Source organism: Mirounga angustirostris, unplaced genomic scaffold (genome assembly GCF_029215605.1).
Source record: "Mirounga angustirostris isolate CCGP_5_RB_7025 unplaced genomic scaffold, mMirAng1.0.hap1 SCAF_8, whole genome shotgun sequence".
Lineage (NCBI taxonomy): Eukaryota > Metazoa > Chordata > Mammalia > Carnivora > Phocidae > Mirounga > Mirounga angustirostris.
Genome location: NW_026991716.1, coordinates 82,988,858 through 83,012,184, shown reverse-complemented (window position 1 = coordinate 83,012,184; position 23,327 = coordinate 82,988,858). Strand labels below are relative to the sequence as shown.

Below are 23,327 nucleotides of genomic sequence, written 5' to 3'. Positions count from 1 at the left end.
CTAAATGTATTTGAGAACAATTTATGTGCTCACTTAAATGTATCTAAAACATACTGTCACAATCATTTTCTCATTTAAAATATGAATTACTATCAATATGCCAAGTAGATTAAAAAATACCTTTTTTCTTAAATTTAGAAATGGTGTTACTAACATCAGATATATGTTTTTAGGTTGATTTTTTTATTTGTGGCTCTATATTTCACAACAATTTTTAACCAACACCATTTGTGACAACGTTATGCATTTTCATAGTGGTTGGCCAATCTTTCATTCCGATGTATAACTTAATGTTTCTTTTTTTCTTAATGTTTCTTTTAAAGTTATAGTGACTGTGTAAGTTTTGAATCCATGATGGTACCCTATCATACTTCACTTAACCAGTGAACCTAGATTGTTCCAGTATAACACGTTTATGATCTTGTTAAGTGAAAATTGAAACCTTGGGTACCCTACCTATTATTATGGAGACAGAAATTCTTTTCTGCATTTTTCTTTGTCATATTTGATCCTAACATGATAACATAAAATATTTTGATTTGTCGACTTGTATTCTCGTCGATAGCTCTTGCCCTGCATTACCCATTGCTCCTTCTTTCTTTTCTGTAGCCACTTACCAAATGTGATACTGCATTAAGAGACTTAGCCTTTGAAATCCTGCCCTCTTCAGATCTAGGCCACACAGACTCATTAGCATAATGCTCCTCAAACACAGGCGTAATGCTTTTCTCCTCTATTTAAGAGCAGTTAGTAATTTTCTAGTGCCTGTTATATCACATATAAAGCTTTTATCCTCAGAGTTAATATTCTGTCTTCATCTGACCTTTTCTCTTTTAGCTATGTCATTTCTTTTTGCTCTTTGGCAGTCTCTCTGCTACTTCCAAACCATCTGGTTGTTATTAGCCCACAGGATTGGCTTCTAACTGCTTTCCTGCCTGTGCAGAGATCACTCCTTGAATCACTGGGTGCCCACTGCTTCCTGAGACAGTCTATTCCATCTTCCATCTTTGGATAGGTCAGTTAGAGAGCTTTTCTCTTTACTGACCCGAAGTCAATTATAGGATACAGCATAGGCTTTTTACTTGTATCTTTGTGTGTATGGCAGTCTAATGAGGTCTTCTTTCTTCGTTGTTTTGCATATGTGTATTACGTCCACATGGCACTGTTTATCAGCTACTGTGAAGATCTCTGTACGTGGCAATCTCGCATTTCTGTACCCTGATCTCCCACCACCCCAGAACCACAACAGTTTGAACTCTAACTCTGTGCACGGTACATACATATCTGATAATGAAGCTATATTCTAAATATGGAATTATTTATATGTGAAAATATATACACTTAAGTATATGTATCAAAGGATAAAAGAATCTCTATTTCAGAAATGATTGTGAATTTTAATCGTACAGATAGAATGATCTGATCATGTGCATACTCACCCCATACACAAGGAAAAATGCTTAAACATCACTAATTGTTTAACTCAGAAAACATTACATTTTGCCTGTTTTTCTATAATTGGTTAACTGTGACAATATTACATATTGTATATTTATCCAGACCTAGAAGGGCTTGGTTTTCTAAATGTATAATGCACTATTATGTTCTGGATTATAGAACGATTGGCATATTTAGTTCTATATGTGCAATTTCAAACAATGCAGGAAAAATATTGATAGTTTTACATACATTTTACACTGTGAATGTGAAAAATTATCTTGGAGTTGTTACTACAAAAAAAAAAAAAAAGATAGTTAATATCTTTCAAATAGCCTTTGTAGCCTGACCTTTTACTACCAGTTCTAAATTGTTAGCATCTCCAAACGTCCTTGCATTTGGAACTATCTCAAAAATTGTGTTCCCATAACAATTTAAATTGCATCTCCTGTGATACTATTTTAATCATTGTAATCAGCTACATCATATAATTAGATTTCAATCAGAACCTTTACTGCTATGCGGTAATCTGAGAAGTAGACACTTTAAAAATGTTATGTCTGCGTGTGTTTCTTCTCCTGACCTCCCTCTACTCCAGCTAAGTGACACTATAATAAGGACAATAACTGGCCATGGAGAAAAGAGGTTGCCTTTCATTTGTCCCTCATAATGTGGAAAATATTGCCCAGGAGCAGCTGGGTAGGGCCATCATCAGTTGATGTTTGATAGAAAGATACGCATATGGTAATAGACTTTTCACTAAAGGCTGTTACTTCTCTTGTGACCAATAAACACTGACTTATTTGTAAAATGGCTGCTCAGGGTTGGAAGTGCACCTCTGGGCCATGCGGGAGATTGGAATTCTTGGGACATGGTTGGCATGGGGTGAGGTGGGTGGCCCAGGTATGGAGCAACAGTGGGGAGGGCTCATCTACAGCCCACATTGCTGTATTGTACTGCTTTGCAGGTCCTGAATTAACAGCAGTGAATTATTCTTTCTCACTTCTTATTATTACTAGATTTCGTTAAAGCCCACTTTTATGTCTTCCCATTAATCATCTGTGTAATTTTAGAAGGCAAAATGCATGAAGCTCAGAGTTAATTATGCATTCTATTATGCCTTTAGATATCTGGATGAAAGTCATGTTCCATCGCTCAATCCCTTCCCTAAAACTCATTTCCACAAGTGATGACTTAATGATCTATTTACTTTAAAGGTTTGCCTTTAAAGGTTAGCTGATTTGAAGGAAGAGGCTTCACTTCCATGGAATGAAAGAGAAGAGACTTCTCTCTCATGGAATCTGTAAGTATTTAGAAAAATCACTGTAGGCTTTGAAAATGCATTTAATATAACATATGTTGAAACCTAGGCTGGGACTATCCCTAGGTAGAGAGGACCCCTTTATACCCATGCAGAGTATGAGAGCCATAGTGTCCAAATTCTTGTTTCCATTTGTTAAACATGGAACCAACCAGCTGTGGAAACAGTGTAGATGAGGGTAAATTGCAGCTTTGTTTTGCAACTCCAAAGTCAGTATGTGTGAATAAAAGAATGATAAAGTGACAGAATTCTCAAATAGGATGATTACTAATCAGTTTTCCCTGATCAGTTTTGTTCTTCTACCATGAATAGCCAATCTATCATATTATATATCACTAGCTAGATAGGAATGCAAACATTAGCTTCACGTGTGCCTGTCAATTTAATCTCTTAATTTCCTTTTTTACTCTGCAGTTTTGAAAAACATCACTCTTCGATAATAATATCCGTGACTTCTAGGTATAGGTCATGTGTTTGATTACCATAAGGAGATATTTTCTTATGTTTTTAACAGTAGAGTGCAGTGTTTTGCAAGGAGAGATGCCTTTGTGAGTTAGGATATATTCATTCCTGTTCGACTGTGCTTTTTCTGAGCTCTTACGATATAGTTCAATCAGAATGTGTGCAAAAATCCTTCTACTATAAACTCTACATTAATATTTGCTAAAATGTATATCAGAAATACTACTTCAAGCACATTCTGGATTTAGTGAGAACACAAGCAAGGTGGATTTCAGGTGAGGAAAGACTGCCTCCCTCTAGATGTCAGTGTCCAATCCAGAGCCACACTTGCGGCAGAAGATTTCCTTGTTCTGGGTCAGGAAGCCTTCCCCCACCAAGGAGACCGAGCACTTGCCACAGTTAAAGCATTCACTGTGCCACTGGTGGTCTTGAAAGCAGATAAACTTGGCACCTCTGAGACCTGGAAAGGAATTGGAGGAAAAGAATATTCTTTCAATGAATAGATTAAGCATTCCCTCAGGTACTCTCCTAGGAACTGCAGAGAACAGCAATGACCAAGAAGACTACAGCGAGGCAAGTATGTGGCCTTCCATGCCCCTGTGTCCACCTGGAAATGTCACCCGAGGCAATGTCCTCTGATGAGATCCAGCCTGATTCCCAGTCAACCTTTTCTATAATCTACAAAAGTAGGTAGAATCTGAATATACAAAATGGGTATTTTTGGAAACAGAGAAAGTTTGCCTAAGACAGATAAGGAAGTACAGTAAAATGCTGTGGGAAGGGGAGATAGATTTCAAAGTCAGAGATATCTAGGTGTGAATATGTTCTTTCTCTCTTCGTGACCCTCTTAGAAGCAAAATTAAGGTACAGTAAAATAAATATATACCTCCTAGCCTGGTGTCTGATGTTTTAATGACTTTGAGTTCTCTTTCCTCTATTTCTATGTTTAGTTTTACTTAAGATAAAGTTCCATGGTGATACTGTGGGTTTGGGACACAATCTCCAAAAGCCCCCAGTAGAAGATTTCATCCGGACCATTGTGTAGCTAGCCTAACATGACGACCTGATTACCTTGCTCAGAGACAACTTCAGCCCAGGCTTGCAACAAAGATCTGTGAGTCTAATCACTCTGGCCACTGAGGCCATGCTATCCAGTAATTAGCCTCTAGGAAGTGCCTTGTCAGCCCCCACCACCTCCACCTGGGCTTCACGTGAGCCATAACGTTTCTAAGAAAGGTAATAGAATTTGAGTCTTCAGTGAGAATCCCTTTCTAAATTCCTTATATGGATCCAGACTACAGTTTAAGGAATTGATTTTGAGGAGTTGAAAGGGAGAAAAGGTATAGCGGTTGGGAAGGGTTTGAGATACCTTGGGTCTGTTTTTATTTGCCAAGTTTTTTCCCAAGTGCTTATAGTGGTACGAACTTCCCGTGATTTGCTCATTACTCACAGAGTGTGGCTAACATAATCATGTGTTGATTCACATATAATTTCCAAATATTCCATTTGGGGAAGTAAAAAAAGGTGAATAAGAGTTCTACTTCAGATAAACTCTCCTTAAATATGATAATGAACTTTTATTTCCATGCTAGAAATGTTATTTGATGTCTTTACATGAAATTTACTAGTTTATAAACAAATGCACATCAAATTTCTTCACCTTCTTTGATTAAATTTATAGCTTGCTTATTTATGATGCTATCATCACTACTTGCTAATAAGAGTAAATCAATAATGAACCAATTAATTCCCTGAATGTTATTCAAAACAGTAATAAGCTGACTGCAAGAATCATATTCTATATATGCATGAATCATCTCTGTTCACAAAACTAATTATTACACATCTTGCATTTTGATGCTCATGAGCTTTTCTTGATTTTATTAGTAAGCCTGTACAAATGGGGATAAATATAAAAATAATTCTTCCAGAATTTTACAAAGAAAAGAGAAATAGAAGCATCTGGTAGTAGGAATTTAAGAAAGGCGGATTCAACGTGTGAGATGTTTATAAATTATTTCAATTTTGAATACATTTACTCCCTCAAGTCATGAGGCTCATTTGTATTAAGAAAGTCCCCCAGGAAACTGGTCTCTGGCACTTGTTTTATTTGACTTCATTTATTACTGAAAATTCAGCAGAATAAGAGCTAGCATTTGTTGAGCACTTGAAAATGAGTCAGTCACTATTCTAAGCCCTTCACATGTACTGCTTCACTAGCTCTCACCTTACCTTCATGAGTAGATATTACCGTCAACTCTGCTTTGCAGACTAAAATGGATGAACAGAGAGGTTCAACCACTTGCCCAAATCAGCCAGCTGGTATGTGACAGATCTGGGATTCAGTCCTAGGCCATCTGGCTTCAGAACCTGTGCTCTTAACTTCCCCAAATTCAGTCTGAATTTATCTTTTGTAAAGACCATAACCAGGAACATTAGCATTCCTTTCAGAAGAAATAACATTAGAAACTCCTTTTACTCAAAATAAGCAGAAATGGCAGAAAGCAAAGATGTGATCCTATTCAACTCCTCATTTGCAAGCAAGGCAAATGAGGACCTCCGTGGTGGTGAGTTCTTTACCCATGGTCCCACAGGCCTCAGGGGCAGAGCCAAGGCCAAGGTCTTTTACTCGCTAGTCCAGAGCACGTCCCTACGTCAAGCTACTTCATTTATCCCAGAAAATTTGAAAGGTTAATCGTACCTTAGAGGAGAAAAAGAATATAGTTCTACCTTGAGTTTGTTCAAATGAATCAAATTTATTTTGATGGGATTTAAAAAAATCACACCTGAGACTCACAGGTAGATTTAATTAATATAAAAAAGTATTTTGAAAACACCCTAACATAGTTTCTTAGATTGACACATTGTTTGCATGAATGTGCAACTTTCAGAAGATAAATATATGGCAGCATAAGAATTCCCTGTGGTACATTAATTCAAAGAGCTCAATTTTAAAGAAACACTACTGCAAAGCATAATATATATATATATCAGATAAAAAACCAGTGAAGTGAATTGGAAGTTTTTGCAGGCATTTTAGTCTCAGGTGTCTCTCATCACAGCCAAAAGAAGATTATGATCATTATCAAAAAGCTGATTATTCTAAGTTAAATACATAATCCTGTATTTGGATTACTTTTGGGTCAAATCTGTGGTTCTTGATCATACTTATATTACCTGCAGGACAATGTGTTTTTTCTCTCTGAACCTGAAAGACCTGGGCTCAGTGATTAACAAGAAACAACCCAACAGAAAAAAGTCACTTAGCTACATGAATCTGCGATGGATGAGAATTGAAACTCCTCAAGTTCAGGGCTCACATAGGCTCTTCGCAGGTCAGTATTAGCCATTTGGGTACCCAGGAAGTGTTTAAACCCATTTTGACTTGTTTAATTTTCTCATTTCCTCATGGAAGCCCCCCTTTCTTTTTCTGGCTAGTTCAAGAAAAGTGTTCTAGACTAAATCAACTGCATGCATTGGGCTATAATTGCAGATTCTACCAAGGAGATTTATGAGCTCCCAGGACTGACGCATTTCTGGAAGTCCCATTTTCTAACTAAAACTGGTAGCGACAGTGGCTTATTCCCCAGACTGTAGGAGCTGTGAGATGTGTAGAGGCAGGGGAGTGGAGTGGTGAAGAGCTCAAGCTTTGGAGCCTGGTAGTCTGGGATTGCCAACGGAATCCAATGCAAGGGTTGGGAAGGTAACAGAGCTGAGAGATGGAGACGAGTTGTGGGGAACAGAGACCCAGCTGGGAGGTCTGCTCACCCCGGCAGGTTCTTCATGTACTTTTGGCTGCAGAGATGGGTTTTGCACTAGTTGTTTCCAAACATGTGCAGGCCAAACAAAACACACCTGCCAGCCAGCTGTAGCCCTGGACTGGGGTGAGATGCTGAAAAACATGGTGCCCTGTGCAGAAAAATGGGACCTTGTCTGTTTGTCTGGGTAAATCTCTCCCTCCCCTTGCAAGTCAGTGAAAACCGGCCAAGCTGGGTTGCCGTGAAACTCTTTTCTTTGAAGATTTAAGAAGATTCAACTTTTATTTTGTGATGTATTTGAAGATGGAGGGGAGGAAAAGGATAAAATAATCTTTAATTCTGTGTTACATAAACTAAACTAAAAGAAGTGAAATCTGATCTAAGAATCCTAGGAATGGGAACTAGAAGTACAGTTCTGCCTAAAAGAATAGGTGCTGGGGTTCTCAGGTCATGCCAGCTTCATTTTTTTTTTTTTTAACTATAGGATTAGCATTTTGGAAATACTTCTGGGGAAAATATAATGCATCATTTTACCTTGAAAATCTTTTTAACATGGATCAATTTACCATTTGTGATATTTTCAAATCATGTCACGTGTATTTTGTTCGTTCAGCAGAATGCCATCTTGTTTTATTTTATCTATTCATAATTAAAATGTACTGCAAGTGGATTGAGAGAAATGAGAATGATACACTTGTTAGAAGCATCTTAAAATGAAGTTTAATTAACTCCTGACCTATGCCACCCTAATTATTACAGCTTCAGATTTTTGTACAATACTTGCATTTTTAATTAAAACTTTTTCTATTTTAGGGCCCTTTGCCCTTGTTTGGAATTAAGCAGGATTTTTATTTATAAGTATCCCTTTCTCCCACTCAAATCATTAATCGGCAGGCCTCCTCATGAAGTTCTCTGACCTCTCAGCTCATCCTGTTCTCCTCTTTCCCTGAACGATTACTTAAGTCATTACCATTAGGTTTAGTATTAATTACCCTCTACAGAACATGGCAGCCCTAATTATGCTCTCCACTTGCCTTGACGGGGTCTGTGTAATATTTGTATTTACCTGTGGGTACCCCTGTGTGTGTATCTCAGAAGATTATCATTTTTTACTCGCGTTTCCCAAATTAACTATATAGCAAATCTACATAGCCATTGTAGGACCATACTAAACTGAAGAACTCACCAGTAATGGGTTTGGTGCAGGCTGCACACTTTTTGGCATAAAGATGGTTGTAGCAGTCCAAACAGAATGGATAATCATCTCTGGACATAAACTCTTCTTCGCAGAGCTCTTTCCTACAGCCACTGCACAGAAAACACTCTTTATGCCATGGTTGGTCATGAAACGTTATCCCACCTGAAGTTATCACCTGCCAAAGGATCACAAAAAGGCAGTGACCATAGAAGCTAGTACAATTCGGACCTGTCACGATCCTCTTCTGTGTCCACAAGTGGTAGTTTTGGCTACTCTATTACCTTGTGTCAGGATGTCCTTTCCCTGTGATTTTTTTGAATCAATATGAGAAGCAAAAGGTTATAAGGATTAAATAGAACTGGCAAGACATATCCTAATTTTTCTCTTACAGTGGAATAGAGAAGAAGCAGGGCCATCATGGACTCAGGAAAATGAAAAAGAAGTAGATCCTTGATTCCTTTTCTCATCTTTCTCTTTCTTGTTGGGCTTCAAAGATCTGCCATCAGAACTAAGGTATTTTCTACACCAGGTTCTTATTTCCATGTCTAACTTTTAAGGATGCTGAAAAAAACTACTTTCCCCTGAAAGCTTTATTCCAGCAGTAGCAATGCTGAATGGCATTGTTAAGGACCATCATCCACTAATCATGACTAATATTTCTGAAGTGAGCTTTCAGTCTTCAGCCCTGTGCTAAGGGATGACCACTTCTTTTGTTCTTAACATCCGACACAGCCAAGACTATTATCTTGCCCCCTTTAAGAGATGAGAAACTACTGAGTATTAGAGTGGTCAGGTCCCTCGCCAGGTCACGCAGAACTAGTATGCAAACCTACACAGTCTGACTCCTGAGCTTGTGTGCTTAGCCAGTAAAACAATACTGAGGCAAGGTTACTTTTTGCTCATGAACAGTTGATAAGTCCTTGTCAAATGAATGAACAAACACCAAGGGGAAAAACATTTGGACAGCAATTCTGGTATTGTATCTAGCACAAATGGGGTGCTTTGCCGACTGCATGGGTTTTCAGCTTTAGAACTCTAAGTAATGATGAGCACAGCTTATATGTTGAACCTTAATGTGTGATGTGCGAGGGTTTTGTCAGAGATGATTATTATTCCTCCATAACATATATATATTTTTCTAAACCGGTTTAATCCATGGGTTGTACTTTTTAAAAGGCTGAGACATCTTTATTTAGAATCAAATGGGTAAATATTGGACACCTGTTCTTGGGTAGCAATTTTTAAGTCATAGCGTCTTTTGAACCCATGGCTGTTGAGCTCTTGGAGTAGCTGTGGAATCTGGAATGTGTTCATGTGCTCTCTGAGGCGAGTGCTGTAATCTTTGTATTCAAATTAACTGGATATAGAAAATGTAGAGCCTCTTCTAAGCCATCTTATTGATGAAAAGTTAAAAAAAATGTTATCTATGATACATGCTGTTGAAAAGATGATTCTAAAGATATTTTTGAATCTTACAACAAATATCTTAAAAATTAAAGATATTTGATAGAACAGTTATTTTACCTAAAGGAAAAGATGTATACTAGTCTAAATAAGTAAATGGGAAACATAATGGTGTGTGTGAACTAAAGCAATTTAAAATACCCCCTACTGATTTCAAATGGCTCACCACAGGGACAGCAGAATTCAAGATTCCTTTGATTTGTTTGGTCAAATTATTAGCAGGCAATGCTTAAAAGATTCCAAACTTGAAAAATGTATTCACAGCAAAAGAAAACTTGATAAGTATTCCAGAGACTGTTTAATTAGGGAGAAGAAACTCTGGAACATTAAAAATAGTTTGCTTATGATTATGTTCCTTTTGAGGAGGCAGACAGGCTGAGATGAAGTCGAATATCCAGGTGTGGTTTTTGCCATTGATTTATCCCAGGATTTGGAACAAATTTCTTCTCTGGCAAAGTGGAAGCAGTATTGGTTTTGTGCTTCGTAGACCATAGCCGATGAATCAGAGAATACTCTATTTGAACCTCGAGGAGTTTGGATTCAAAGCACTTGGAGTTTGAGGTTCCTTGTTTTTGGTAGAAAATAGCTTTTATTTATTTATTAATTTATTTTTATTTTATTTTATTTTTTTAGAGAGAGGGAGGGAGAGAGAGAGTGGGGACAGTGGAGGGAGAGGGTGGAAGAGAGAATCCCAAGCAGGCGCCACGCCCAGCAAGGAGCCCAATGTGGGGCTCCATCCCAGGACCCTGAGTTCATGACCTGAGCCAAAATCAAGAGCCGGACCCTTAACCAACTGAGCCACCCAGGCATCCCAGAAAATAAGTTTTAGTTTCACAAAATAAAATCTATGAAAAAAGTTCTAAGGGCCTGGTTGTCCAGTATTTTTTGCCTATTTTGTTTGTTTTATTTGGTCTTTGGTTTGAGTTGAAACATTGTTTTTCTTCAGCTTGGATCATCTCGATCAGAAACATTTATATCCAGCTTTCCTTAAATGACTTGTGGTTTTAAAAGTTAAATAGAAAATAATCTGGCATGTCGTGATCTGTCTACTACCCAACATAAATATTTCACAAAGTTTTGGTGACTTCAAGTCATGTCCTAAATATAGAACAGGCTCCTATAACTTGGGAAATGCCAGTGCTTTGGCCTCAAATGGTGCGTAGCCTGGGTATACTAGAGAAATTCCCCGTCTTGAATCTTTATAGCATTGAAAGAAACTTTATATTGTAGGCCCAATAAATGATTTTAAGATAATTCCCCCAAGTCTCATTAATGTTTTAGCTTAAGTCTTTAAAAAATATAACATGAACATGGACAACTTAGTTGTCCCATAAAACAGTGAGATAAATCTATCATTTTATTTCCAACATCTGTTTCTAAAATGCATGTCTTCAGGGCACCTGGGTGGCTCAGTCGGTTGAGCATCCAACTCTTGATTTCAGCTCAGGTCATGGGATTGAGTCTGCTTAAGATTCTCTCTCTCCCTCTCCCTCTGCCTCTACCTACCCCCCTTGTGCGTGCTCTCTCTCTCTCAAAAAAGAATATAGTAAAAAAAAAAAAAAATGCAGGTCATCAATTCTGGTAAATCTTCTGAGCTTCATATATTGCAGGGTCATAGGATCTGAGAGTTGCTTATAAAGTCATTGTCTAAGTCAGTGTTACTGGTAGAGTAATGAGAGTCTCTGGGTGTAGGATGGTTTTATATCATGTTACTATCAATTGTAATTTCAGCCATCATTATAGTGTAATCTAATGATTATGATTTAGGAATTTATTGTTTCCTCTGCAAATGCAGTCCTTGTATTTTAAATACATGTAGAAAATTACCGTGCTCATGTGCTCCCATAGAAAGTGGTAGTGAGACTTCTAGCTGTCCAGATGCAATTATACAAATGGTCCTGAGATCTGCCAGAGCATCTCATAGATCAAAAATGTTTAGACACCACTGCTTTCCCATCACAATTTATAGTGTTATTTTAAACTTTATGATGCCTCATGGGTCAAGGATTTCTCCAAGTACATCGATATATATTTTATGAAATACAGAGGTTTTATCAAGGTGATAGAGATGAGTGGCTCTTTCATATAAAAGCTTAAAGGCTAAAAAAGAGATGGACAAAGTTTACTTGAAGGCAGGACTTCGTTCTTATTGGAAGATATGTTTTGAAGGGGTCTCCGAGTCAGAAAGCCTTATATGATGCTCTGGAACTGGAAGCGAACCACATGCTGCCCTTCGTCCTCTTTCTGTCTTTCTGTCTAGTGAATTTCCCTAGTGATCTTGTCACTCTCTTGAGACTACTTACTTACTCTTTAGAAATATTAAAGCTTTAAGCCAAGAAGACATTTGTGTTGCTGGGACATAATGTGAGAAGTTAAACATCCTGTTTAAATTGGTTCTGTCAGCGACTTTGTGAGACAAATCATATTTCTCTGAAACGAAATGGATCCAGAACTATTTTCTAAGAAATATCTTGTATTCCACAAACGATGTGTGCCCTCTGCCAGAATACAGGAAATCTTGTGTGGTAGCAGTGAATGGAACTGGACTATCTTGAGCTTTTGGAATCTTACATTCGTGTCCTGGGGGAAATTTATGATGATAAAAATAGGTGGCCATCTTCATTGTGATGGACGGGTAGTGTGCTTCTGGACATGCCAGAATTCAAAACTAACATGCGCATGCAAAGACAGAATGTGATAGGATCAGTGCATTCCAAATATCTAGGGATGTTAAAAAGCAGTGGTCTGGAAGGTTCCACAAGCTTCATCCTCTTTAGATAATTACCTTCTTACAAAAGCTGCAGTAGTGAGCAAACTCCTTCTCAAAACATGGCACACAGTAATTGCCACTCTCTTTGGAAATCAAAGGCTTAGTTCCTATTGGCTGTCGGCAATGGTCACACACAAAACAGGTTTCATGCCAGTAGTTTCCCTTAAATTCCATTTTGCGGGAACCTGTCCCCCCCACCCCAAATAAGAACCTGTTAGTACAAATGAAACATCATTTTACTTATTTTAAGTAAAGATATGTCAAATTACTCAAAATATATATATTTTAACAATAAGATGATAAACTTAACTGTCCTTATAGAAAAAGTGTTTTGTTGCCTTCTAAAACATTTATCTGAAAAAAAAGAAGGTAGAGTTCATGATGAAGGTGAGTCACTCTTTTACTGAAAACTCTTGTGCTGTGTAAGCTACAATTTTGAGATTTGAAAGTACAACTAATGGAGACTCTAAAGGGCTGCATGTGGTTTAGATAGATTGGGCCATAATTATCAGTACTGGGATATTAGGAATGCCCGAGGCACAAACTCTTGAGATTGATGTTGTGCAGTTATGGTCTCCTAGAAACTCTCTGAATTCATAATAAGGAAATGAGAGAGAATCGTGTTTTATGCTGCTGTCCATAGGGATTTAGAAGAGAATCAAAACAGAGAAAGTGCTTGCCTGAAACTATAATGATGTACATGAATCCTTGACTTGCCTAAAAGGAATAAAGATGAGGGACCCCCAAACCATTTTTTGTCCTGCTACAAAATGATGGTTGGCCCCATTCTCCTATGATGGGTTATGCTTCTGGATGCCATTGTTTATGCCTAGGACAGGGTGTTTAATGCAGCGTTAGTGTTACTAGTTTAGATTTTATCTTTATTCTATGGCTCAGATAGTGGTTGAAAATGTCTCTATGAATTAATTAACTTCATGAAAATACGTCGAACACTGTAATTTACCCATACAGAATAATTACGCAGAAAGAATAATCCTTTTATTTCTAAAAAGACACAAAATGAAATCAAGAGATAGCAAGGTAGATGTCTTTCTCCAAAGGAGGGCTTTCTTAGCTACTATACTCTTCCTATGCTTGGGCGTAATTCAGAGTGTTGCAGCTTCAGTGAGAGACCGGAGCTCCCTTGGGATCTTACCAGGCATGATGGTCTTCTTGCAGTGGAAGCACTTGGAGGAGCACTCGTTAGAATAGCACTCCGAGCACAGCAGGCGTTCATCCTTGGCAGCAAAAGGCTTTTCCACCAAAGAGTGATTGCATTTGGCGCAATTGAAGCATGCTTCATGCCAGTGTCGGCCTTTGTAACAAAGATCCTTCGAGACAGTAAATATGAGTTAATTAAATGTGCTAGTAACAGAACAGGTCATTTGATAAGACAAAACTGAACACTCTTGGGACTCTGGTGTCAGTAGTTTGTGCTGGTAGCTTGAGGGAAAGTTGTCATTGATACTATTACCCATGGAGAGGAGCCTCCCTGGGGCAATTAAGAGCTAGAGCCTGAGGCTTTCTTAGTTGGTCACTAAAGACAGATGGAAAATAAACTCTTTCTTATTTCTTCAGATTTCCTCTTCCTTTTATCAACTATAAGAGGGGTTTTTCATGGAATGATTTTTATTTTAAGTTGTAATATCCTATTATTGTTTGAGATTAAACAAAATCTCAACACCACAAAACAAAGACAAAAAAGAAAAAGAAAAAGAGAAAAACAATAATGTGCATTGTGGGAGGAATGGGCTGTGTGAGGGCCCAGTGGACTTAGGGGGGATGAGCCTGATTTGAAGTCAGAAAATACAGATTTTTGAGGGCGCCTGGGTGGCTCAGTTGGTTGAGCGACTGCCTTCGGCTCAGGTCATGATCCTGGAGTCCCAGAATCGAGTCCCGCATCGGGCTCCCTGCTCGGCAGGGAGTCTGCTTCTCCCTCTGACCCTCCCCCCCTCATGCTCTCTCTCTCTCATTCTCTCTGTCTCAAATTAATAAATAAAATCTTAAAAAAAAAAAAGAAAATACAGATTTTTGAAATCTCTACACTTCTAATGATTTATGTATTTATTCATTTATACTCTTGTCATTCCAGAAATAAACCAGCATTTTAGCTGTGTAACTCTGGGCAAATAACGTAACCTCTTTAATCTTTAGCATCTTAAATTATCTTCTAAGATCACTGTGAGGATTAAAGTAGATGTTTTGGTTCATAGTGCTAAGCACAGTACCTGGTCACTGATGGTAACTTTGAAGATGCTTATATCCAGGAATATAGCAATACAGTATTAACAGTCAATACCGAAGGAAATGAGGCATTCCGAAGCATTTCTCTGCTTGTTTGCATGCAATCATTCTGTAAATTGAAAACCTACCTTGGAATCTGATTCGATTGGTTCTTTGCACTCTTCACAATAGTTAGAAAAGATACGATCGTAACATGAAACACAATATGGATTGTCATTCTTTAGTACATACTTCTTCCCAAGAAGTGATGCTGTGCAGTATTGACAATCAAATTGAGCAGCTGTCATTTTGGTTCAGTCCTGTGAATAAGAAAATGCTTCATGTACATGAAAGCAAATTTTTATAAGATAAATTATAAAGCATTACTAGGAGCCAAACACTTGAATGAATTTATATCTTAAGCAAAAAAACAAAACACCAATTTAGGAAAATATGCTGTAGTCATGGTGACATTTGGAGTGATTTAGGAAAGGCTACTCTCCCATTTTGGCAGTTCCTGTGTGTTTTGCTAACAAAATGCAGTAAGCCCGCAGCCAGATTGTGAAAAACATCTTGTATTCATCATTCACTAACGTGAACTTCAATGAAAACGTGATATGTGTTGAAAGAGGACGGTTTCACCTCAAGGATATAAATATGAACTGTTGATAGGTCTTTCACTAACTGTCATCACTTCCTAACTTGCTGGAGAGTTCTGGAGGCAGAGTTCCTTGAAAATCACAACAGTCTGAAATGGAAGTTAATAATCAAGTACACTGTCATTTTCTAGGCCATTCTTTTATTTCTCAAATCTTTATTGGGCACCTAAGGAGGGTTCTGCACATTAGTCCTCACATCTTCCTGTACTACGTACTCTCCGTTGGGACATCCTCCTTCCTTGTAGCTTGAACCTCCCCAAATATGCTGTTGACTCCCAAATCTGTAGCTAAAGCTACACTTGCCTCCTGGGCATCTCCTTCTGGATGGCCCATACTAACCTGGCCAAATACAACTCCTTAGCAGGTAGGACTTAGTCCAAGGGCTAGGTCTTTCTGGTTGCTGTTGAACAGTTGCCCAGATGTAGAATCAGGGGAAACCATCAGTGGTAGAAAAGAACTCTAAGCTTCTCCAGGTTTTAGGACTAAACTAAGATGTATATAGAATGGTGACTAGCAGCATTTGCTGAATGAAAAACTGATACGAAACATAGAGCCAAGGCAAGAATAAGGAAACCAGTAAAGAACAGAACATACGGATTTCAAAAGGTCTAATTAGGCATTGAACATGAGTTTTTCATTGTCACCAAAAACACCATCACTGCTTTTCTTGGAAAATGAGATTTGTTATCTTTGGATTTACTGGAATATATTAGGAGCTTTGAATATTTTCTAATTCTCTACCTTGGAAATTTTTTTTAAATTGTAGCAAAATCAGAAAATCAGTTATTGTGACGCTTTTCACAGCATTTTTATTTTTTTATTTTTTTTAAAGATTTTTTATTTATTTATTCATTTGAGACACAGAGATACAGAAAGAGAGAGAGAGCATGAGCAGGGAGAGAGGCAGAGAGAAGCAGGCTGCCCGCTGAGCAGGAAGCCCGATGCGGGGCTCGATCCCAGGATCATGACCTGAGCTGAAGGCAGATGCTTAACGTTACATCTGAGCCACCCAGGCGCCCCTTTCACAGCATTTTTAATGCTAGTTTTTATTTAGTACATTCAAATTGTATTCTCATACATTTTTGCCTTCTTTTATTTTAATGATGAGGTGTCCAGCAGACTGTCTTGCTGAATATATATTGTCATTAATTCTGTACATAACAGCTTTGCTATATTGTTCTTCACTAACAGAGAAAAGACAGGATTTAGAACATGTGGGTTTTTTTCCCAGGAAAGATGAAAATTCATACTAGAAAGTTCCCAATGGAACATGCCAAAATTATCTGCAAGGAACATTGAATTCCCTATTTGATTAATTCCACAGAAATGTCCCCTCCAAGTGAATACAAACACACTCAAAGAGTTACTGAGGGCTTAGAAACAGGAGGAAAATAGATCTGATTCCCTTGAAAGATTTTAAAATGTGAGTTTTATTCACATTTACGGTGATCATGTGTTTATCTCTTAATAGTGAAATCAGGTTTATATACCTTTAACTTTCATCACTTAGTATGGAAAATGCCATCTTCATTATTAGTACTTACTTGGAGTTAGCTGTACATAATAGCATCATGGAGCAAGGGAACTCCCAGTCTACTTCCATTTGGTGAGGCTTTTAGTATCTTATAAAACGAAGAAGCAACTGAGGGGATTACAAAACTGGTAGTGTTTCAGCACTTTAAACACAACATTGCAAGACCTATATCTTATTTATTTTATAAATATATACATATTGATATCAAAATATGTAATCAATAAATATAAATACTTGTCTAGATAAGTATCCCCATCCTAGCCACATAATAGGCCTTGCTCCATAGAAAATTCTTAACAAAATGGACCATATTTTATTATTTTTTTTTGAGGAAAGTTACTTCTTATTTTGTTTTTCTTTTTTTTTTTCTTAAAGCAGCATTGGACAGTTGGGTTGGGTGGGAACAGTCATTTCAACATCTCAAAACCTTGTGATTTTGCATTTTATAGAACTATACAGTGAGACAAGGCCTTTAGTCTAGGTATCTAGTCTGTAATATTTGAACTCCCTGCCCTCCAGAAGTCTGGATTCTCTTAGTTTAACTCTTACCTTGGTAATAGTGAACATAATTTGAGCTAAGAGAACAAACTAAATGTTCACCTTCTTATTCTTGGTTGGGGAAAATACACTCAGAAATTCAGCCCTCATTTTCATGAAGTCTCTCATTTACCTGTGGATATGTGAACCCATCCAAATAGAGGTGTTATAACCATATACGTGATACATATTCTACTGGAACCATGGAATCCTTAGGGAACTAATAGAAAAGAGGGTGAGGAGCTACAGTATCAGGAGACCTTCCTGGGAAGACTTTAAGGAAGGTAAGCCGTGGGAACTCAGGAAGGAAGGAAAGAAGTGAGGGAGGGAGGATCAATCCTGATTTGGCAGGAAAGGAAGGGGAAAAGACAAATGGGAGAATGGCGCAGGATCTCTTCTGAAGTTGGGAAATGGTGAGTCTTGGGAAACAAATTTGGGTACATTCAGGATTAAAGAAGACCTTGAAACTAAAGCTTCTTAAAGCTATTTGAACTCTTAATACAAGCAGTTCTAAATGTGGTGGGGGCAGGCAAGAGAAGCGAAAGAATTTCTCTAATCAAATCACTTTTTACCTAACCTTATTCTTTTCTAAACATCATTCTGCCCTTTTTCCTCTTCTTTATCCCTAACATTAATATTTTTAAATACTCAGGGAATAATTCTGTGTCCAGGAGAGCAGATCCAATGGTTTGCTCTTAATCACTTCCTAACAAAGAAAGCTGTACGAAAGAAGATAGGACCCTGTGATTCTTATCTCAGGAACCCCCATCTGAGAGCTAATTTGGCAAAGATACCAGGAAAAATTTCTCTTTCAAAGATTTTTTTTTTTTTAAAGATTTTATTTATTTATTTGACAGAGAGAGAGATAGCGAGAGCAGGAATACAAGCAGGGGGAGTGGGAGAGGGAGAAGCAGGATTCCCGCTGAGCAAGGAGCCCGATGTGGGGCTCGATCCGAGGACCCTGGGATCATGACCTGAGCCGAAGGCAGACGCCTAACAACTGAGCCACCCAGGCGCCCCTCTTTCAAAGATTTTAAATCCTTTTCTTTCAAAGATCTAAAAAGCGGATCTAGGGCGCCTGGGTGGCTCAGTTGGTTAAGCGACTGCCTTCGGCTCAGGTCATGATCCTGGAGTCCCGGGATCGAGTCCCACATCGGACTCCCTGCTCGGCGGGGAGTCTGCTTCTCCCTCTCCCACTCCCCGTTTGTGTTCCCTCTCTCGCTGTGTCTTTCTCTGTCAAATAAATAAATAAATAAAATCTTTAAAAAAAAGTAAAAAAAAAAATAAATAAATAAAAAGCGGATCTATAATTATGAACCATAAGAAATCTTAATATTAACAATGTAACCCAACTGGATAGCATTTCATTTTTTTAGGTATGAACTCAGGAAATGCTAGTATCAATATCAAGTTCTTGGCAGACTTCTTTCAAAGGGATTATATGTATCAATTAGATATATTCTAGTCAAATTTCTTTCGAAGTCATTCTGCAATTATACAATAGTTTGAGTACAGAATTTTTATCATTGCCTACTGGGGTTTTAGAAGATCGATTTAGAGATACACTGACATATCAAAGAACTGACATATCTAAAAACAAATAAATACCTCAGAAATCCGGTGTCATGACCAGACTTGACTTTCATTGTCCAGTTCCTCCTTTATTTTAGATTCTACTTAGAAAGGTGTGAGTTCATTGGCAATAGTTTCTATACCTGAGAATGCCATTTCTTAGATGTTATTTTTTAAACCAGGAATAATTTTGTGTCAAGTTATATTTTATGGTGAATTATTGATTAGAAGGCTAATGCTGTGAGCAATATATCCACTTATATTTTTACTCTGCTGAGCAGAATTAATAGATTCACAAGAAATGTACTTGAGACTATGTCAAGCAGGAGGGAGGCAGGGATTTGATGCCCTGTATCTTTAATATGCTTTTGTTTGCAAGGCATCATCCATCATTCATTTATTCATGCAGTCAATCAACATTTAAGGTTTTTTTTTTTTTTGCAAAGTAATCTGCCAGAAGTTATGAAGGACATAAAAGAGAGTAGATTCCAATCCTACCCTCAGAGAACTTATAATTGAGTAGGAAGAGTAAGGACATTTTATAAATAACTAAACAAAAGTTAGGAAGTGATGAGGGGAAATGAAAGATTGTAAGAATTTAGAGCAGCAGTTCTAAACACAGAGGATACATTAGAGTTTAAAAATTTCCAAAGTGCACCCCTACTCCACACCAATTAAATCAGAATTTCTGGAGGCAAAGAACAAGAATAAGTATTTTTCAGGTCCGAGGTGGCTCTAATGTCCAATGAGGTTTGTCCAATGGTGGTGAAAACCACCAATGTAGAGGAGGCAGAAGAATGATGACTTTTAGTTAGGAAAAATCCAGGAACAAGTTGGAGAAGGTGGAGTTGGAATGAATCATGCGGTAGATGTTATAGGTTGGCTCTCTCAACCTTGGCTTTACCCTCCTCGCTGGAGAGGTCAGGAAGCTAAAAATATTTCCTGGCCCCTCTTCAGCTGGTGTCTGGGAGGCAAATTTGGCTCTGCTAACTCAAACCATGTGTGTAAACTGGAAGATGGGAGGGTATGGAGGATGTGTTCCTGCCGCTGTTGATGCTGGCAGACTGTGTCTGAGATATGTGAGTGGTTTCTACTATTTCAAAATGCCTGGACTCAGGTTGTCCAGGGTCCAGTGACTAGATTTTTGGCTGTGAGAAACAGTTGTAATGGTATCCGTGGCAGCAGCAGCAGGTCTCTGACCTCTGGGTTACAGAGCAGAATGGATGTAGAGGTGGGCAAAGAGCAGTCGCTCCTACCCTTGGTATTTTATAGTAAAAATACTACCAATGATATAAAATATTCCTGTTCCCTGTACTAACCACTTTGTGTAGATTATCTCCTTTAGTCATCACTTGACCCTCTAGGAGGGGTCTATTATTATTATCCCCATGAATAACATTATTCCATTAATGAAGAAACCAAAGCTTAGTGAGGCCAAGAGAACCTGGCTGGTAAAAATGCTGGATCTGGAATTCAAATCTACGCTTGTCAGAAACTGAAGCCTAGGGTCTTAGCCTGTGCACACCTTTCTTTCCCTGGAGATGTGGGGAAGGGCATTTAAGATAGAACAACAGAATTAGGGTAGACATTCATACTCAGATATGTGAAGCAGGCATAGGAAGAGGCAAGGAGTTTATTCAAAGTGGCTTGCAGGGCACAAGAAGGCAAATATTGGAGGAGAAATTGGAAACATACACTGGGCAAGATCATCAGTGGTTTAAGTTTCAACCTAGAGTTGAACATATTTTTTTCTATAGAAAAGAAAATAACTACTGATGACTGAAAATAGATGAGTGAAATGTTTTGAGCTGAGACTCATGAAAATTAATTTAAAAATAGTAATAGAAGGGGTTGGAAGATGGACATACCACAAACAGGTAAATCAATTGGGATTCCATTTGATCAACAAATATTGTTCTTCCTATGTAAAAAAGTATGTTTTACATGTTTCATGGGGAATATGAAGGAGAATTTTTTTTTGAAAGAGAGAGAGAGAGAGAGAGAGAGAGAGAGAGAGAGGTGGGGGGAGGGGCAGAGGGAGAGAGAGAATCCCAAGCAGGCTCCATGCCCAGGGCGACCTGAGTTAAAATCAAGAGTTGAACACTTAACCGACTGAGCCACCCAGGCGCCCCAGGAGAATTCTTATTGAGGAAATGATGGCCAGTCTTCCAAAACTGACAGATTACATCATGCTACAAGTTTATAAAACAAAATAAAGCAAAAACTATGAACCTCGACCAGGCTAAAAATACACACACTGAGACATCTCAGGGTAAAACCTCTAAAAACTAAAGGCAAATAACATCTAAAATATAGGGTAAAAATATTACTTTCATTGTAACAACAAATTAAGAAGTTACTACTTCTCAATAGAAAAACATGGAAGCTAGACAATGGAAAGATAAGGTAAAAATTCTGAAAGAAATTAGGAGCCAACCTAGAAGTCTATACTCAGATAAAACAGCTTTTGATAATGAAGATGAAAAAAAGACATTTTTCAGACAATCAGAAACTGAATATATCCAGAGCACACCCATATTAAAATAAATGCCAAAGACCATTTTTTTCAGGCAAAAATGATCTCAGATTGAAGCTCAGAGATGAAGAAAGCAGTTAAAAAACAACAAAAATTGTAAATATGGAGGTATATCTAAATAAATATTGGCCTTGTGGAAGAACTTTAGCTAAAGAATTAGAAAATTTTGATAAAATGGGAAACTTCTAAGATAAATAAAACATTACAACTGATACAAGAATATAACATTTCAAACATTAAAACTGATACAAGAATATAAAATTTCTCTGATAGTTGGTAACTATCAGAGAAACTGAATTTGTTATTAAAAGCCTAGGTACCCAGTAAAATGCAAGCCCAAATGGCTTCACCAGTGAATTTTACCAAGCCTTAAGAAATAGCACCATGCCTAATAAACTATGCCAAATATTATAAATAGGAAACATGTTAATTTTGAAACATGTTATCATTAAAACTCTGATACCAAAACTGAAAACATTAGTGAAAAAAATTTATAGGCCAATTACGCTTATAATAAATAATAAATTTTGCAGTACACACAATCTCTCCTCAAACAATAACTAACTGACCCTAGTGATATGTGAAAATGTTAACCATATCATGATAAATCGCATTTATCCCAGGAATGCAACTTTGGTTTAAAATTAAAAAGAGAATCACTGTATTTCACCAGATTTATCAAATAAAAGATAAAGTCATATAATTACCTTAGCAGATGCAGAAAAGGCCTTTGATGAAATTTGACTTCAATTCATAATTAAAAACTTAGTAAACTAAGAATAAAAGGAATAAAAGGAATTTCCTCAATGTAATCAAAAAAAAAAAAAAAAAAACCTAGCAAACATATTTAATGGTGAATGCTGATAGCTTTTACTCTGGGATCAGAAACAGAAAAAGAATGCCTACGATCACCACTTCTATTCAGTTTTGTGTGAGAAGTCCTGGCCGGTACATTAAGATGAGAAAAAGGAAAATACCAGAATTGAAAGGGAACAAATAAACTGTCATTATTTGCTGCTGACTGATTTTTGTGTGAAGAGAATCCAAATGATTCTATAATAAACAATTAGAATTTGTAAGTGGGTTAATAGAGTTGCTGGATAAAACGTCTCTATATAAAAATCTAATTCTTATAACAACAAACAGAAAATGAAGTTTAAAACATATATCATTTTTGGTACCATTAAAAAACCCTCAATACCTTGTAATAAATTTAATAAGCATGTGTGAGAACCCTACACTGAACACTTTGAAGGAATATAAAGAAAACCTGAGTAAGTGAGTGGAAAGATCAGCTATGTTCATAGACTTGGAAACTCACTATTGTGAAGGTGGTATTTCTTTTCTAACCCTTTTAGAATATAAGAAGATATCTTTATTAACTTGTAATAGGGAAAAATTTCTTAAGGCAGCCACATAGGAAAAATTTAATAAATTGGACTACATTAAACTTAAGACCAGTATTTAAAAAAAAATTCAAGATAAGAGAGTGAAAATAAGAACCACAGAATCAGAGAAGGTATTGTAACTAATGAACCAACAAAGGAGTCATATCCAGAACACAAAGAAATTCTACAAATCAATAAGGAAAACATGGACAACCCAATAAAGGTGCAAAAGACTTGACTAGATACTACACAAAAGAGGATATCCAAATACTAAGAAACATGAGACTGTGTTCCATCTCATTATCATTGAAAGGGAGCAAGTTCCTTGATACAAAATCAATACACAAAAATCAACAGAATCCTTATACACCAGAAATACAATGTTAAAAAATACCATGTTTGAAAACAATAAAAATAATACTGGTATTAAATGTAACACCATATATCTACACTTTATGATAGTGGGAA

General features: G+C 37.3%; 1 protein-coding gene and 1 long non-coding RNA gene across 4 annotated transcripts in view; one reads left to right on the top strand and one right to left on the bottom strand.

The window, feature by feature from the left end:
- Positions 1-1,723: 1,723 nt before the first annotated feature.
- FHL5 (four and a half LIM domains 5) overlaps positions 1,724-23,327 on the bottom strand; it is a 42,998-nt gene continuing 21,394 nt past the window's right edge. For 2 of the 3 annotated variants that reach the window (XM_045867246.3, XM_045867245.3), the window contains 5 exons: positions 14,783-14,953; positions 13,567-13,741; positions 12,426-12,595; positions 8,165-8,351; positions 1,724-3,680 (listed from right to left, as the gene is read on the bottom strand). In XM_045867246.3, coding sequence (XP_045723202.1) covers positions 3,517-3,680; positions 8,165-8,351; positions 12,426-12,595; positions 13,567-13,741; positions 14,783-14,941 — 855 coding nt within the window. In that variant the 5' untranslated portion in view covers positions 14,942-14,953 and the 3' untranslated portion in view covers positions 1,724-3,516. Of the gene's footprint in view, positions 3,681-8,164; positions 8,352-12,425; positions 12,596-13,566; positions 13,742-14,782; positions 14,954-16,836; positions 18,103-23,327 lie in introns of those variants that run through there. The other variant, XM_045867247.3, reaches the window with a different exon arrangement.
- LOC135365585 (uncharacterized) overlaps positions 4,061-23,327 on the top strand; it is a 41,454-nt gene continuing 22,187 nt past the window's right edge. The window contains exons 1-3 of the long non-coding RNA XR_010413705.1: positions 4,061-4,334; positions 6,404-6,555; positions 8,568-8,689. This is a non-coding gene — a long non-coding RNA (uncharacterized LOC135365585). The remainder of the gene's footprint in view (positions 4,335-6,403; positions 6,556-8,567; positions 8,690-23,327) is intronic.